At 35.5% G+C, this 18,280-nt stretch overlaps 1 protein-coding gene across 1 annotated transcript; it reads right to left on the bottom strand.

Moving 5' to 3' along the window:
• Nucleotides 1-1,144: 1,144 nt before the first annotated feature.
• LOC131635470 (repetitive proline-rich cell wall protein 2-like) lies at nucleotides 1,145-9,399 on the bottom strand. The gene is made up of 2 exons (XM_058906086.1): nucleotides 9,049-9,399; nucleotides 1,145-1,381 (listed from the first exon to the last, which is right to left on the bottom strand). Exons 1-2 carry the CDS (start codon nucleotides 9,397-9,399, stop codon nucleotides 1,145-1,147), a joined length of 588 nt encoding a protein of 195 aa, XP_058762069.1.
• Nucleotides 9,400-18,280: the final 8,881 nt, after the last annotated feature.

Below are 18,280 nucleotides of genomic sequence, written 5' to 3'. Positions count from 1 at the left end.
CTTGTGGTCCGGTTAATGTTCATGACATGGCTTTTATTGAAGTTTGGAAGATGTTCGTTCCTCAAAACATAAAGGCATTCGGTTGGAGGTGTTTTATTGAGAGGCTTCCAACAAGAGATATGTTTCTTCATCGAGGTATTATTAATAGTACTTGTGATGTTTCTTGTGTTTTTTGTAGTATTTTCCCCTAATCTTCGTCCCATTGTTTGTTGCTTTGCCATGTCTCCGGTTTGATTTGGAAGGAAGTGACGGGTTGGATTGATTTTGTTGATTTTGAAGGGGGGTAGTTTTTTGGAGAGTTTTGCGATGTGGTGCTCTTTTTGTAAAAGAAAGGGAGTTAAAAAAGGTAAAGAGGGATGTATTTGGTTGGCAATTGTTTAGTGCTTATGGATTCTTAGGAATGAAATTATTTTTAGGGAGGAAGATTGAAATGTTATGGATGTGGTTTGGAACGTTAAAGCTATGGTGTGGAGGTGGTCTTCTATAGGAAATATTACACATACCAATTGTAACTTTTATGAATTTTGTAAAAATCCTTTGTTTTATATCTCTTAGGTTTCATTTGGTGTGTAATCTTTCTTTTCTGAATTGTATTATCGGACCTTTTGTAATCGGATTTGAGAATTTTCATTCTATTTTCAATGAAACTTATTTTAAAAAAACATCTCATTCAACCCCTCATTACAACCACGCAACTATTTAATAAAATTTTCAACACCCATTGTAAGTGGTGTTGTTTGTACTTTTTGTTTTTATTATTAGTGTAATTCAGTTAGCATGATTTTTTTCTTTCATGCTAGTGCAGTGAAATGTATTTGTCCAACAGATAAAATTTAAAGATTTTTGTTGATCGGCACAGTTTGTTGAAGCAATACAACAACTTCTAAATCATAGTGCTTTATTTATAATATAGAGAACAAAAGCACAATTGCAATAACATTGTAAATAAGGGATTGAAATGAAAATTACAAAAATATATATATATATATATATATATATATATATATATATATATATATATATATATATATATTCCTTGCTTCGTAAACTTTATATCTCTCTTATTTACATATACTCTTAAAAGCATTTTCTAGACACAAGGACCATCATTTGCGTAAGAGTACTTGGATTGTGAAGTGGCATTCTAGTATGGAGGCGTGTAAACCGGTGGGTCCCCAACTGGTGGCTTATAAATTAGAGGCTTGTAGACAGGAGGTTTGTAAACATGTGGTTTATACACAGGAGGCTTTTCAAATTGTGATTTGTAAATAGGTGGCTTTTCAACTGATGGCTTATAAACCGAAGACTTCTCGACAGATGGCTTGTAAATAAGTGGCTTCTCAACGGGTGACTTGTAGACAGGTGGCTTCTCAACGGGTGGCTTGTAGATGTAACACCCATAATTTCAGTTTATTAATTTAATTTGGATTTAAATTAAATAATTGGAATTTTAGAATTTAAATTGGATTTAATTGGAAAATGATGGAGTAAGAGCTATTGGGCTTATGGTATGGTGATAGTAAAAGAGGGGTGCTAATTAGTTAGGCCTTTTACTAAGTTATGGTTAATTATTTTATTTTATTTTTCATAAAATAAGAAAAAAGGAACCATTTGGGGGAAAAAAGAAGAACACGTGAAAAGAGCAAGAGAAGAGGAAGAGACAAGAACGTGAAACCGGAAGGAGAGCATTCAAGAAATTCATCGAGGTAAGGGGGGACTCTTCCTTTTAGTATCTCTTATGTGGTCTTAGGTGGTAGGTACATTGATGTATGGTTTGGTTCAATTAGATATTGGGATTGTTAGGTTAGGGTGTTAAAATTGGATTGAATTGATGATAATTGTGTGAACTATTTGGTTAATAATGTGTTTAAATGATGTTTTGTGGTGTATAATTGAATATATGATGATTGTATGCCTGTATGTGATGTCTGGAATCGTTTTTGGGTGAAAAGGGAGTGAAATCGTAGGGTCTGTCGCAGACTTGGGGTTTGCTGAAATCGCAGGTCCGCTGAGCGGAGGGTGGTCCGCTGAGCGGAGGTCCCAACGTAGTTCGCTCGTGTATGACGTCACTTGAGGTCCGCTGAGCGGGGGTCTGAAGGATTTCGCTTCTGCCTTGCTCCGCTGAGCGAACCTTGCTGTGTGTGAATTTTCCCAAACTTCAAAATAACGTATCTTTTGATCTGTGAATCATCTCTTAGTGCCGTTTTGGGCGTTGTGCAAGTAATTAAATGTTTTACATGATGAATGGTGAATAATGGTATTAGCCGACTTTATTTCTTTAAAAACTCGATTTAATTACTTGATGAGAATTGAACATTGTGTGCATATGAGATAGGTGTGACAATGTGTTTGATGTGATAATGAATTGGTTGTGATTTGTTATTATGATTGTGATGGATGCATGACTATTTGAATGATGTTGAAAACATGTACATACTTATTCGGTGAAGTGGTGTTGAGATGAGTTGTTCATCGTGATTCGGTGTGTTTTATGTATGTTATATGTATTTCATTCATTCATATGCATTGATGTTGGATCCCGGTGATGTTTGGATCGTTGGTGGACATATTTCCCATTGTGTGGAAATTGTGTCGGTGGGCCGTATCTCGATGAGGCGTAGATCGGTTAGGTGGATTGATTCCACGGTTTATTGGTACCACATGCATAGTGTCAGTTGTGTCATATGCATTTTGTCATAATATGATTGTATGGATTTCTGCAGTAGGTGTTGTAATCTATTATTGTGTGAGTTAATGAATAATAGATGGGAATCTGAATATGTATAATTGGGTGAACGGTATATTATGATGCTTGTTGCTTATGAATTGCATAATATTTACTAATTGAGAATGAGACTCACCCTTACATGTTGTCATTTTAAGATTGAGGAGTAGCGGCATTAGTGCTTGGTGAGGATGACTCATAGAGTTTATCCGTTTATGTTGGGTCGTGTCGGTCATGCTCTGATATGTAACACTGGAGAATGATAGTTATAGAGTTTTTATGAAATTAATCTACTTTATTGGTGTTGGATTATGATTCCATTGGATGTATTTGATAATGTTTCTTATTCCGCTGTGATAGACATAATTACGATTTGGTGAACCGTTTCCTAATGAAGCATGACTTGACCATGATTGGTTTATTTATTTTATATAATTGTGGCACCCTTGTGTTTATGTTTTACTCTGATATAATTGTTTAAAAATTGCCGCGGGGTTTAGAAGGGTGTTACAATAGTGGTATCAGAGCATAGTCGGTCGTTTGAGTCAGAGTCTTAGTGTCAGTTAATCCCTCGTATGCGAATAGTGTAAGGTAGACACTATCGATACATCTCGTTCTAATGAATACTGTTTTATATTTAGCAGAACAGTGGCCGGGAGAGGGGGAAGAAACGACGATGCAATTGTTGAGGCTCTGGGCATGATTGCTGGTGTACTGGGAGGGAATGTCAATGGAGCTGGTATTGGTGCTGACAGGCAGCTGAACAGTTTTCAGCAACAATCCTCCGTTGTTCAAGGGCACACATGATCCTGAAGGTGCTCAGAAGTGGCTTAAGGAGATCGAGAGGATTTTCAGAGTCATCGATTGTGCTGAGAACCTGAAAGTGAGGTATGGTACTCATATGTTGTCCGAAGAAGCTGATGACTGGTGGATGGCTACCAGGGCTGAATTGGATGCTGATGGTGTAGCTGTTTCCTGGGCTGTGTTCAAGAGAGAGTTTCTGAGGAGGTATTTTCCCGAAGACGTTCGAGGCAGGAAAGAGATTGAATTTTTGGAGCTGACTCAGGGTAATATGACGGTACCAGAGTATGCTTCGAAATTTGTCGAGTTGGCGAAGTACTACGTTCACTACAACAATGACGAGGCTAGTGAATTCTCAAAGTGCATCAAGTTTGAGAATGGTCTTCGTGATGAGATCAAGCAAGGGATCAGGTACCAGAGAATTCGGCGATTTATCGATTTGGTGGACTGTAGTAGGATCTTCGAAGAGGATAACCTTAAGCTGAAGTCATCTCACTCTCGCGAGTTGGTTGACAAGAAAGGTAAGAAGCCTATGGATAGAGGTAAGCCATATGGTAGAGGAAATCCTAGGGCTGGGGATTGGAAGAGGCCTAGTGGGGGAGATTCTGGTGCTCCCGTTAGGTGCTACAACTGTGGAGAGACTGGGCATAGAAGGAATGAGTGCAAGAGTGGAGAGAAGAAATGCTTCAAGTGTGGTAAGGCGGGTCATATTGCTTCAGATTGTAGGATGAAGATTGTGACATGCTACAATTGCGGTGAAGAGGGTCACATCAGTCCACACTGCACTAAACCGAAGAAGGATCAGATTGGTGGAAAAGTCTTTGCCTTGTCTGGGTCAGAGACTACTCCAGAAGATCGTCTAATTAAAGGTACGTGTTTTATCCATGACACACCTTTAGTTGCCATTATTGATACTGGGGCGACCCATTCGTTCATTTTATTGGATTGTGCTAAACGATTGGGATTAGAAATATCTGCTATTCATGGAAGTATGGTTATTGACACTCCTGCGTCGGGTTCGGTAACTACTTCTTCTGCTTGTTTGAACTGTTCTATTGACATATTTGGTAGAAAGTTTGGAATGGACTTAGTGTGCCTTCCTCTTGAAGGACTTGACGTCATTTTGGGGATGAACTGGTTGCAATTTAATCGAGTTCATATCAATTGTTTTACGAAGACGGTTATCTTTCTTGAAGAGGTTAGTGTTGAGGATTTGACTATGTCAGTCAAACTGATGAATTTGGCTATCAATGATGGAGCGGTGGTATTTATGTTGTGCTCCTCGATGGAAGTGAAAGAGGGCGATAGCACTGGTAAGCTACGGGTAGTGAATGAGTATCCGGAAGTGTTTCCAGAAGATGTTAGTGAGTTGCCACCTGAAAGAGAAGTAGAGTTCGCTATAGAATTGATTCCTGGAACTAGTCCTGTGTCGATGGCACTGTATCGCATGTCGGCATCGGAATTGGCTGAACTGAAGAAACAGTTAGAAGAATTGTTGGAGAAGAAGTTTATTCGTCCTAGTGTGTCACCGTGGGGTGCGCCGGTACTGTTGGTTAAGAAGAAAGAAGGTTCAATGAGGCTATGTGTTGATTATAGACAATTGAACAAAGTGACAATCAAGAATCGATACCCTTTGCCGAGGATTGACGACTTGATGGATCAGTTGGTTGGAGCTTGTGTGTTTAGCAAGATTGATCTGAGGTCTGGATATCACCAAATTCGTGTGAAGGAGGAAGATATTCAGAAGACGGCATTCCGAACGAGGTATGGACACTATGAATATTCTGTTATGCCATTTGGTGTTACTAATGCACCTGGTGTTTTCATGGAGTATATGAACAGGATATTTCACCCGTATCTTGACAAGTTTGTGGTAGTGTTCATTGACGACATTCTGATTTACTCGAAGAGTGATGAAGAACATGCAGATCATTTAAGAGTGGTGTTGGAGTTATTGAAAGAGAAGAAATTGTATGCGAAATTGTCTAAATGTGAATTCTGGTTGAAGGAAGTAAGTTTTCTTGGCCATGTAATTACGAAGGACGGTATCGCAGTGGATCCTATGAAGGTAGAAGCAGTATCTCAGTCGGAGACGCCGAAGAATGCTTTAGAGATTCGCAGTTTTCTTGGTCTGGCAGGTTACTATAGAAAGTTCATTGAGGGATTTTCGAAGTTGGCATTACCAATGACTAAGTTAATAAGAAAAGGACAAGTATTTGTATGGGATTCAGAATGTGAAAAAGGTTTTCAAGAATTGAAGAAAAGATTAACAAGTGCTCCGATCTTAATTTTGCCTAATCCAGCGAAGTCTTTTAATGTGTACTGTGATGCTTCACTGATGGGTTTAGGTGGTGTTTTGATGCAAGATAAGCAGGTAGTGGCCTATGCTTCAAGACAGTTGAAAATTCATGAAAGGAATTATCCGACTCATGATTTGGAATTGGCGGCTGTGGTGTTTGTGTTGAAGTTGTGGAGACATTATCTCTATGGTTCTCGATTTGAGGTATTCAGCGATCATAAGAGTCTGAAGTATCTCTTCGATCAGAAAGAGCTCAACATGAGACAGAGAAGATGTTTAGAACTTTTGAAGGACTATGACTTCGATTTGAATTACCATCCTGGTAAAGCAAATGTTGTTGCTGATGCATTGAGCAGGAAGTCATTGCATATGTCTATGCTAATGGTGCGAGAATTGGATTTAATTGAACAATTCCGAGATTTGAGTTTAGTATGCGAAAGTACTTCTAATAGCGTTAAGTTGGGAATGTTAAAGTTAACTAATAGTATCCTTGAAGAAATTAGAAATGGACAGAAATCTGACGTTGGATTGATAGATAAGTTGACATTAATCAACCAAGGTCGAGGAGGTGAATTCCGAATTGACAAGAATGGTGTCATAAGGTTTGGAGACCGAGTGTGTGTACTCGATGTTGCTGAGATCAGAAAGAGTATTCTGGAAGAAGGACACCGGAGTGGATTGAGCATTCATCCTGGTGCTACCAAGATGTATCATGATTTGAAGAAGTTATTTTGGTGGCCTGGAATGAAGAAGGAAATTGCTGAGTTTGTTTATGCTTGCTTAATTTGTCAGAAGTCGAAAATTGAGCATCAGAAACCGTCTGGATTGATGGAACCGTTGTTTGTTCCGGATTGGAAAGGTTGCTTATCAGGTTGCTTTACCGCCTGCACTCGCTAATTTGCATGATGTGTTCCATGTATCCCAGTTGAGGAAATACATTGCGGATCCGTCTCATGAGATTCAAGTAGATGATATACTGGTGCGAGATAATCTGACTGTAGAGACGTTACCTATGAGGATTGAAGATCGTAAAGTGAAGCAGTTGCGAGGTAAAGATATAGCAACGGTGAAAGTGGTTTGGGGAGGACCAGCCGGTGAAAATGTCACATGGGAGTTAGAGAGCCAGATGAAGGACTCTTACCCGGAATTTTTCGTCTAAGGTATGTTTTCGAGGACGAAAACTCTTTTAGTGGAGGAGAGTTGTAACACCCATAATTTCAGTTTATTAATTTAATTTGGATTTAAATTAAATAATTGGAATTTTAGAATTTAAATTGGATTTAATTGGAAAATGATGGAGTAAGAGCTATTGGGCTTATGGTATGGTGATAGTAAAAGAGGGGTGCTAATTAGTTAGGCCTTTTACTAAGTTATGGTTAACTATTTTATTTTATTTTTCATAAAATAAGAAAAAAGGAACCATTTGGGGGAAAAAGGAAGAACATGTGAAAAGAGCAAGAGAAGAGGAAGAGACAAGAACGTGAAATCGGAAGGAGAGCATTCAAGAAATTCATCGAGGTAAGGGGGGACTCTTCCTTTTAGTATCTCTTATGTGGTCTTAGGTGGTAGGTAGATTGATGTATGGTTTGGTTCAATTAGATATTGGGATTGTTAGGTTAGGGTGTTAAAATTGGACTGAATTGATGATAATTGTGTAAACTATTTTGTTAATAATGCGTTTAAATGATGTTTTGTGGTGTATAATTGAATATATGATGATTGTATGCCTGTATGTGATGTTTGGAATCGTTTTTGGGTGAAAAGGGAGTGAAATCGCAGGGTCTGTCGCAGACTTGGGGTTTGCTGAAATTGCAGGTCCGCTGAGCGGAGGGGGGTCCGCTGAGCGGAGGTCCCAACGTAGTTCGCTCGTGTTTGACGTCGCTTGAGGTCCGCTGAGCGGGGGTCTGAAGGATTTCGCTTCTGCCTTGCTCCGCTGAGCGAACCTTGCTGTGTGTGAATTTTCCCAAACTTCAAAATAACGTATCTTTTGATCCGTGAATCATCTCTTAGTGCCGTTTTGGGCGTTGTGCAAGTAATTAAATATTTTACATGATGAATGATGAATAATGGTATTAGCCGACTTTATTTCTTTAAAAACTCAATTTAATTACTTGATGAGAATTGAACATTGTGTGCATATGAGATAGGTGTGACAATGTGTTTGATGTGATGATGAATTGGGTGTGATTTGTTATTATGATTGTGATGGATGCATGACTATTTTAATGATGTTGAAAACATGTACATACTTATTCGGTGAAGTGGTGTTGAGATGAGTTGTTCATCGTGATTCGGTGTGTTTTATGTATGTTATATGTGTTTCATTCTTTCATATGCATTGATGTTGGATCCCGGTGATGTTTGGATCGTTGGTGGACATATTTCCCATTGTGTGGAAATTGTGTCGGTGGGCCGTATCTCGATGAGGCGTAGATCGGTTAGGTGGATTGATTCCACGGTTTATTGGTACCACATGCATAGTGTCAGTTGTGTCATATGCATTTTGTCATAATATGATTGTATGGATTTCTGCAGTAGGTGTTGTAATCTATTATTGTGTGAATTAATAAATAATAGATGGGAATCTGAATATGTATAATTGGGTGAACGGTATATTATGATGCTTGTTGCTTATGAATTGCATAATATTTACTAATTGAGAATGAGACGCACCCTTACATGTTGTCATTTTCAGATTGAGGAGTAGCGGCATTAGTGCTTGGTGAGGATGACTCATAGAGTTTATCCGTTTATGTTGGGTCGTGTCGGTCATGCTCTGATCTGTAACACTGGGGAACGATAGTTATAGAGTTTTTATGAAATTAATCTACTTTATTGGTGTTGGATTATGATTCCATTGGATGTATTTGATAATGTTTCTTATTCCGCTGTGATAAACATAATTACGATTTGGTGAACCGTTTCCTAATGAAGCATGACTTGACCATGATTGGTTTATTTATTTTATATAATTGTGGCACCCTTGTGTTTATGTTTTACTCTGATATAATTGTTTAAAAATTGTCGCGGGGTTTAGAAGGGTGTTAGAGTAGACATGCAGGGGGTTTATAAACGGGTGGTTTTTCTACAGGTGGTTTATAAACTGGGGACATGTAGACAAGTGGCTTGTAAATCGGAGGTTTCTATACAGGTGGCTTGTAGACAAGAGGTTTCTCTACCGAAAGTTTGTAAACGGGTGGTTTTTCTACTGGGGTTTGTAGACAGGTGGCTTGTAAACTGGAGGCTTTTCAACTGGTGGCTTATAAACTGGTGGTTTCTCTACTGGTTGCTTGTAGGTTTGAGGTTCTTCAACTGGAGGTTTGTACACTGGTGGTTTCTCTACTTGTAGCTTATAAACGGGAGGCTTCTCTACTGGTGACTTATACACAAGTGGTTTTTCTACCGGTGGCTTGTAAACTGGAGGCTTCTCAATTGGTGGCTTGTACACGGGTGGTTGGTAAACTGGAGGTTTTTCAATCGGTGGATTATAGACAGGAGGTTTTTCATAGTTGGCAAATCCCTGAGAAATGATAAGAGGAAGAAGAAGCAAGACTAGGAAGCTTAAGGAAGTCATGTTAGAAACTTTGAGTTTGATGCATAAAACACAAGAGTGACTACCTGCTTTTATACTAATCATGGTCTTACTGATTCCACTCACAGTTGCATGGCTCCATCTTATCGGTAATGACCTATGAAGCCTCGACACGCCATTCAGAAGGTGTGTCGCCACGTCGGACACAGATTCTCATACGACACACGTACGACACGTATCTGACACATTTTTACAATGTCCAACGAAAAATAATAATTTAATTGCAGTGGACACAGATACGACACCTTGCTTTAATTAAAGGACACACCCAACTCAAAATAATTTAGATATTTTTTTTAAATAAGGCCCAACTCAATAATTATCAGATTTTTATTTATAAAAATAATAGAGTTTTTTTACCTTTCATATTTCACTTCTCCACTATAAAAATAACATAATTAGGATTCTTTTTTTTTTTCTTATTCCACGGTTTAGAGTCTGATTTTATCAATATGGAGTGACTATGATATGATTTGTATTATTTTGTTTTTGTGGATTTATGTTTTTTTTTGTTGATTGAACGTATTAAGTTTAAATATATGTAAATTTTACTTCTCGTTTTAAACTCTTTATAAATTGTGCTCATACATTGCATTATTATATTAATAGTCGTGTTCGTGTCTTATGTTTTTTATATTAGTGTGGTCCTCGTGTCCGTATCTGTGTCGTATCCCGTTGTCCGTATCCGAGTCTTATGACTTGACAGTCTCTGGTACCAAAAGTCATTTGTTTTTGTTACCTACCATTTTGTTTTCTTATGGCTACGAAGCTTGAAAATTATGTGTGAATTTGTAAGGACAAGGTGCATCATGATAACATTTTCCAATACACCAACACAAATCAATAATAATATATTCAAAATATGTATTATTTTCAACATAGTTAATGAAGAATTGGTAAAATGTACATGATCGTACACTTCTAAATAAATAATAGAGAAGTGAAATACGGTTACATACATTAGTAAATTGATTTTTATAATTGATTGATTAAATTTTGCATTTGAAAAGTTCAAAACAAATAGTTAATGTATTCCATGGCACTTCTTTTCTACTGTCAATGTTGGAATCTGGCTTCACCGGTTGGCGTTTTATAATAAATCAATATAAAAATCAAGTATACATGTAAATTGCAAAATCTTTTGGCTATGGAAATTAATGCTATTTGTTTTTTCACTTTACTTTTTCATAATTATGTACCCTTTCACCAACTGCTTTGTCTTGGTGACAACATTGCTTTGACTAAAATTAGTTGGAACTTGAGTTTTGTGAGATGGGTTAAATGACCAGTTAATGCCGATTATATTGGCTAGAAGTATGTTTGCAGGTCGATTTGATTTGATTTCGAGACAATTAATATCCAAATTGATCAGAAATAAATGGATTGGTTTGGATTGAATTTGTAAATCTTTTTCGATAAAACTTAAACCAAATCAAACTGAGAAACAACATGTTAGTTTAGATTGGATTGATCGGATATGTTAGAAAAAAATTGCTAAAATACTTTTTAAAAATATTTACTTTACATCAACTAATTTTCCATAAAAATATATATATTTTTTTTTTAATTTTTTCTTCTCCATATAGATTGTGAATATCACAAATAATGTTTCATTTTGTTCTTCTTGATACCGAAAATTTTATAATAGTTGTTATGATAATGGTGATATAAAATATATGAATTAATATGGTTGGTCAGATTGACAAAATTGGGGGTAGAGTAGTTTTAGAAATTCCTTGTTCGAACCAATTAACATCAGATTTCATTTGTTTGGTTCGATTTTTTTCCGAACTAAAAAAAACGTTTGACCCAAACACCTTGATTTAATTTGATTTAGTTCAAATTTGCCCGAGTCAGTGAACATCCCTAATATTGACACCTCAAAATTTGTTTGGTACTACAACAATTCTTATTAACATATTGAAACATTCCTAATTTTATTCCAAATTTTATTTTTATTGGTAATGTGGTTTTTGTGTGTTTTTTTAATTATTATTATTATTATTATTATTATTATTATTATTATTATTATTATTATTATTATTATTATTATTAGTGTAATTATTGTTTTTATTATTTAAAATTAAAAAAATACAATGTTGTCATTGCTATTATTAATATTATTAATATTATTATTAAAAAATGATTAATTGGAATTTATATGATTTATTAAATTTATTTTAATAAATTAAAAAAAATTGGAATTTAGATGGGAGGAGAAAGTGGAAAAGGGATAGCCTTAGTGAAAGAGTAAAAGATATAGGAAAAAATCATAATTTTAGTTTTAAATAAGAAATTAGGAGATTAGATAGTAATAAGAGGAATTAGAGAGAAAGAGAAAAACAGAAAAAAGAAATTAGAAGATAAATAGGAAAGACAAAAACCCTAGCACACAAAAGTCCCTTCTTACTCTCCATTTTTAGTAGAAGACTCGATTCACCAAGGGATTCTACCGATGTTAGGAACTCATAAATAATTGTTGCACTAACAAGGTAAGGGAAGAGTTGCTATATAACAATGGTATTTTGACATTTAGGGTAGTGGATTTTTCTATTGAACTCTAATGGTATGAACTTCTATGTGAATTTCCCATGAAATGATGATTTATAGACTTTAGGTTATGAATCTCTCTCTTATTACGAGTGGTTTAGTTAAATTACATAATTTGAATGTAGCCTTTCTATGAAATCATATGTTTAATGTTGATATTTTGTGTTAATTAAATGATGATGTAGTGTGATGAATTGGTGATGTTAAATTAATGTGTAAATGATGATGTGATGTTTATGATCTATAATTCCGTGTCAGTTTTGTTTCTTTATGAGTTTTGGATTGAGTAAACATGTTATGGAAGGGTTTAGATTGAAGAAAAAAGAACAAAAGTGCAGAATTTTGGGTTTTAGCTACGGCCCGCAGCATTTACTATGGCTAGCCGTAGCTACATTTGATTTTAGTATGGGCGTGTGTTTTTATTTTGCTACGGCCAGCCATAGCTATTTCCTGTTTTTAGTATGCTGCCGAACTGAAAATAGCATAATTTGAGTTATGTAACTCTGATTAAGACGCGGTCGAATGCGTTGGAAAGTTAATTTAAAGATATATCCAATGGTGAATTAAAATTATGTTAGTATGACATATTTTTATTAAAATATTTGAATCTTCCATGTAATCCTTCTAGTGCATATGATAACACTTATTAATTAATGAATCTTGTTGACTATGTGATACTTGGTAAGGTTATGAAAAAACCTATCTTATGAAAAATGTCTTATAACAATTATATGTATGAATAATGTTGTGAGTAGCTAATATTTGTATGGAAAAGTAATTATAGAGAATTAGTGAAAAATAGTAACGATTAAAATTTTGCAACTTGTGATTAGTATATCATATTAGTCATTTGTCTATAACTTTATTTACATAGATATTTTAGGAGTGAAACTAAAATCATAAGAAACAAGACAAGATTTAGCACAAGATAGATTTTTGATTTGGTTCATTTGAGTTGTCATAAAGCTGAGAAAACTAAACTGCAGGTTTAGTTATTATCTTGAAATTCTACAACGCAATCATTTGGCATACTTTTAGTATTCTTGATCCAACTCATTCTACACGAGTCCATTAAGAGTGAACCTTATATCATAATAAAATAGACAAATTTTCATATGTATTATACTTCATCAGTGTCCTATTTCATTAAGTACAGTAGGAGAAATACTAGTTACAAATTGGACAAAACATTCTACCTTGTTTCTGCACCAGTTCCTATTGTTTGATTAAAATGTATCAATTGAGACATTAAGTCCTAAAATGAAATGTATAGTCTTAAAATAGACATTCTAAGATTTCCAAAACATGTTAATTCACTTGATTCTGACTACGTGTGATATTTTAAATAAGGGAAATGCTAACGAGTGCCCCAGGGGCACTCTTTAAATGCTTAAAGTGGTAAGATTTTTTGAAAATGTGTGTATTTAATGTATTGGAAATTGAAATAATTAACTTTTGTAAAAAGTATTTTCTTTATTTTATACCCTTAAAGAATGATCCCGGTGCACTCATTAGCATGACCCTTTAAATAATTATTCGAATTTGAGGTATGACTAGTGAAAAACATGATTTTGGGTATGTTTTGATAAGAGTATTGTTACACAAGATGAATGAACAAATGTATGCTATATGAAATTGTTATCATGCTTGAATTCATTTTGCATGACTGATTATATCCATATTATGTCTTGTGTGTAAAATTACAGAATATGGACGTGGTATTTCTATGAATTTTATGATGTTTATATGTGTGAATGGTGTTGTGAATATGGTAATGGTTTCATGATGCTTATAGGTATGAATGATTCCATGGAAGAGATAAATTGTATAAAGAGGTGTAATTTTTTAGGATGCAATTCTAATGTTTCAATTAAACACTTGTTGTGAACTAAGTTGTAAATGTTTTAGGACATGAGTCCAAAGTTTTTATGAGATGCAAATTGTGAACAATGAATGATTGTGTGAATACCCTTAGAACATAAGTCCAGTGTTGATAAAGAAATAGTGAAGCCCTAATATGGCGATTATGTTGAACGTTCGATAAGAACCAACGTTTGATTATGTTAGAGGTTCGATAAGAATCGATGTTTCATTACGTTGAAGGTTCGATAAGAATCAGTGTTTCATTATGTTGAAGGTTCTATAAGAACCATTGTTTCATTGTGTTAAAGTTTCTATAAGAACCATTGTTGAATTATGTTAGAGGTTCAATAAGAACCAATGTATTAATTATGGTTTGGAGGTTCAGGTGGAATTTTTGTTTGTTTGTCTGTCATGCATTATATATATCGGAGTAGGTATCGTCTAGTGAGAGTGTGTAGTACGGAGTAGCTCACATGTACTCCTAGTTATTGCATGTCTACAAATTTTTAGGAGAGTGTCGTAGTACATGCATAGCTCGCATGTACTCCTAGAAGTAGAGTTTAGCGAAGGGTGTTGTAATATGTACGTAGCTCGCATGTACTTATAGACATTGCATGTCTATGGACATCTAGGAGAGTATTGTAGTGTGGGACATATCTCATATATCCCATAAACTATTAGAACTCAGGAAAATAAGCTTTCGGTTTAGTGATGGTACCACATGCACTGAAGTAGAGGATAAGTGCATTTCATAAGCATTTATGTGTGAACTGTGTAATGTTGTATGACTCTATGTAATGTGGTATGAATTGTGTAAATGTGATATATTAAGATTATGTTGCTCTTGTTGTTATTATACCATGCAATGTATAGAATGTATTCTCACCCATTTATTTCTATGCCTTCCAATGTGAACCTATATGCAGAGCATGCTCAGGTCGAGATTGAGGAGTATTCGTTTACAATGATTTATGGAAGATGGTATAAAAGACCACTTCAATAGTTTTCCTTTATGCATATGTTTTGCTGAAATATTAAGTCAGCTAGTTGGTTTAATTTGTAATAAGGCTCTGATATTGTGACATTGGGGTTGAGACTCATATTTTGGAATTATTATGTTTATGTTATGTTTTGATCAAAGTACTCATTTATGAGAAATTTTCATGTTATTTATGTTAATGTGATACCCATTTTTAATTTTATAATTACTTATTCTACAAAATATATTATATTATAAAGAAAGTTTTTAGTGGGGTTTAGGGTGTCACATACGTTGCAAAGAAAGAAGTGATCCCCTATTTGAGAAAAGGCTTCCCCAAAGAAGACAATCGAAGTTATGACCGAGACCAAGGGAAGAAAGGTCAATTGTGATGGAGGAGAATAAAACCAAAGAGGAAAATGTCAATATATAGCGTCCATCACGGGAGACCTCCCTCGACCAAAGAACTCGTCCAAAGGGACGGTCAAGAAAAGGATTGTCGAGTTGAGTCTATTTAGTAAAGAGTGAGGAACGATTCCCAACGGAAAACAAGAGAGAACCATTTTTGGATTCAAGGATATTGAAAAAGTGGATGGTATTCCAAACAAAAAAAATTCTCTGGTGACAACGACGACTATGGCCAACTTAGATGTGTCAAGAATCCTCTTCAACGGGGGAAGCCCATGTGGTATCATGTACGCATAACTCTTTAAGGAGCTGGGCTTAAAAAGAGTGAGGTTTTCACTTTATGAGAACTCGGACCTGCAAGCCTTCAACTGCACGATGATCCATCCTTGGGAATATATAGAGATAATGGTTACACATGAAGAAAGGAGGAGCGCCAGGACTGTAGACCTCTAGCTCTTGGTAGTCTCATGCAAGAGCGTTTAAAATTGAATTTTAGGAACACCATTCACTGCGACGTTCAACATCATGACATTCAAGGTACAACTAAAGATGAAATACCATAACGTCCATGGCAAACCTGTGACAATATGCATAGATCTATTTGGATCCTTGCGATTACATGAGGCCATCCATCGCAGTTATAGGCGATAAAGGTCAATCACCCCAGCCTAGGAGCAGCGGCCCTAAAAAGTACACCATGAATTGTTTTAACTTGGTGAGTGCAGGTGACAACGGCCGAAAAATAATTTGTTATCTATTTTCGAAAGAAAGTCAAAGAAAAACATTGTCACAACGTAGAGAGGCCAAAATATCAAGTCAGTCCAAAACTACTCGGATCAATAAAAAAAGGACTAGGTTGCTTTGGTTAAGTATTCTAATCATGGATGAAAAAGCTCACATTATCATGTAATCTTTTTGTCCAACATTGATTAAACTTTTTCACCAAAATCCATTCTTTATCACCATGCAAAGATAGGTAGGAATAAGGGGTGATGTCATAAACACGGGTGTATGACTAAAGCAATAATAACTATGCAGATAAATTCATGCAAATAAAGTCAATAAACCACAAAACAAAAGTGGGATTCGGGCTCACTCCCTCTTGGTAGCTATCTACTCTAGAGCATGGGAAGCAAGTCCCCATTATGTTGGCCACAAACCAAGTCTAAACATGGGGCAGGGAAGAGGATGATAGATTTGCCCAAGTACGTTCCTCAAAGACATTCAATAAAACTTTCAAGCACATGCCTCGAACAACAGTTAGATCTTAGAAAAGCAAGCCCAGGGATGTGGTGATATGTTGAGAAGATAAATACTAATGTAATAAAATAAAAAAAAAACAATACATCACGATGGAGAAAATACAACATCACAAAAACATTCATTCAACAAAAAGCAACATCTAGGAAAAAGGTAGTCCATCAAAACAACTACGAGTTCAGCTCGTCCCCAAGATTCACCACCCTCTCATTTACTATTTCTTCCTCATGATGGATCTGCTCTTTGAATATTTATACCCCGGGTGGAAAATTTCCACATAATTTAAAGAGTTTTCCAAAGAGTTGTGCAATACGGAGTAACCATGTTCAACCAAATTTACATACTCTTTAAGCAAGTCGATATTTTTGAAACTTATCTCTAGAAGATCATTTTGAACCTTTTTCAGCCTTCCTAGGATTTTCCATGTTCAATAGGTTTTTGTACTGTGTGGGCATATTTTTTCATTATTTGATAAGATATTTTCATTATAAAATATCCAGGATATAATAGTCGAGTCATCTTTATCTTGACCTTCACGAATTGCCTTTGTCAATCCTTCGACCATAATTGATTTTGAAAATGATAAAGAGACAGTAGATCATCATAGCTAGGTGATTCCCAAGAAGCATAAGAGGGATTAATCATAGCAAAAGCAAGACCTCACTACGAGGGTGGTTTCCCAAGAACCGAAGAAAATTTTGCCTTCATTTGCCACTCTACTATGTTTGACTCCCTAGGAGTTACATTATTTAGTGCCTGATAATGATGCTAATATGGTGGTTGATATAGGTTATATAGGATTCCAGTCGACTGTGGAGAGAATATGTTTCATATGTATCATGTCTTATGACCCTTATATGTGATGCACTAGGTTTAAAAGGTGCAGTTTCTTCCAGTGAGAAATGGCTTGAAATTAACTTTCCGAAGCTCGGGAAAATTCCTATCTTATAATGAATCAAGAGAATAAACTACAAGCTAGATTGGCTGAGAAAGGGAACAAGTCATGGAAGAGTTATCAGATCATGATGGTGATGAATGAACAATATCAAGCTTACAAAAAGGAAGTGGATGATATTTAGGAAGTGAACAAAAAAAATCTTTTCTAGGTGAAGAGTTAGTAGATTCAACTCGTTGACGTTAATTTTTTTAAAGAAAAATAAGATTGTTGGAAATCAATTTTGGATGATAAAAAGAGGGGTTTCAAGGCAGGAGTTGGAGAATATAAAGTTTTGGGAACTCCATGGTGAGGTTTAACTTCCCGAAGCTAATGAGAAAATTTTTTCTCTTACTACAGAGAATGTCATATTGTCAAAGTTATAGTTGAAGTGAAGGTGTATATCGTTGAAGTTGATCCCTAATGATTTGAAAAGTCTTTTGCTCAGATCCAACTTCTAAATACTAAGGTGCATCTTGACACCAAAGATAAGGACAATTATAAAACGTCGAAAATGGGAAAATATAATAGGTATAGATCTTTTGGGTCGTTGTGTTTGTACCCAATCTTTATTGTCTTTCGTGAGTAATTTTGAGAAGGGTAGTGGTGCGTGTATCCATCCATTCATTTTTTTAATATATTGCATGTTATGATAGACAAACCTCATCCTTTTTGGAAAAGTTCTAAAATATGGATTGTTTTGAGGTTTGCGTTTCATCATTTTAAGTTATCTTATTGCTAATTTTGATCTTTTTGTGTGTCTCTTTAATAGGAACTTCCTCAACCAAGGGGTGTTTTTTGTACACCCCTAACTTTATGTTATATGGTCTTGGATGGAGGATGGAAGGTCGTGGGAGACTCTTTGGCTT

Source organism: Vicia villosa, unplaced genomic scaffold (assembly GCF_029867415.1).
Source record: "Vicia villosa cultivar HV-30 ecotype Madison, WI unplaced genomic scaffold, Vvil1.0 ctg.001494F_1_1, whole genome shotgun sequence".
NCBI classification, from domain to species: Eukaryota; Viridiplantae; Streptophyta; class Magnoliopsida; order Fabales; family Fabaceae; genus Vicia; species Vicia villosa.
Note: the sequence above shows the minus strand (reverse complement) of the source record. Positions and strands in the feature narration are given on the sequence as shown.

Excerpts from the sequence above, each read along its gene's own strand:
- LOC131635470 (XM_058906086.1), bottom strand. The coding sequence starts at position 9,399 with ATGACTTCCTTAAGCTTCCTAGTCTTGCTTCTTCTTCCTCTTATCATT. Across the intron at positions 1,382-9,048 it reads CTCCAGTTTACAAGCCACCT|CCACCCGTTGAGAAGCCACC; the intron begins GTCTACAAACCC and ends TACATCTACAAG.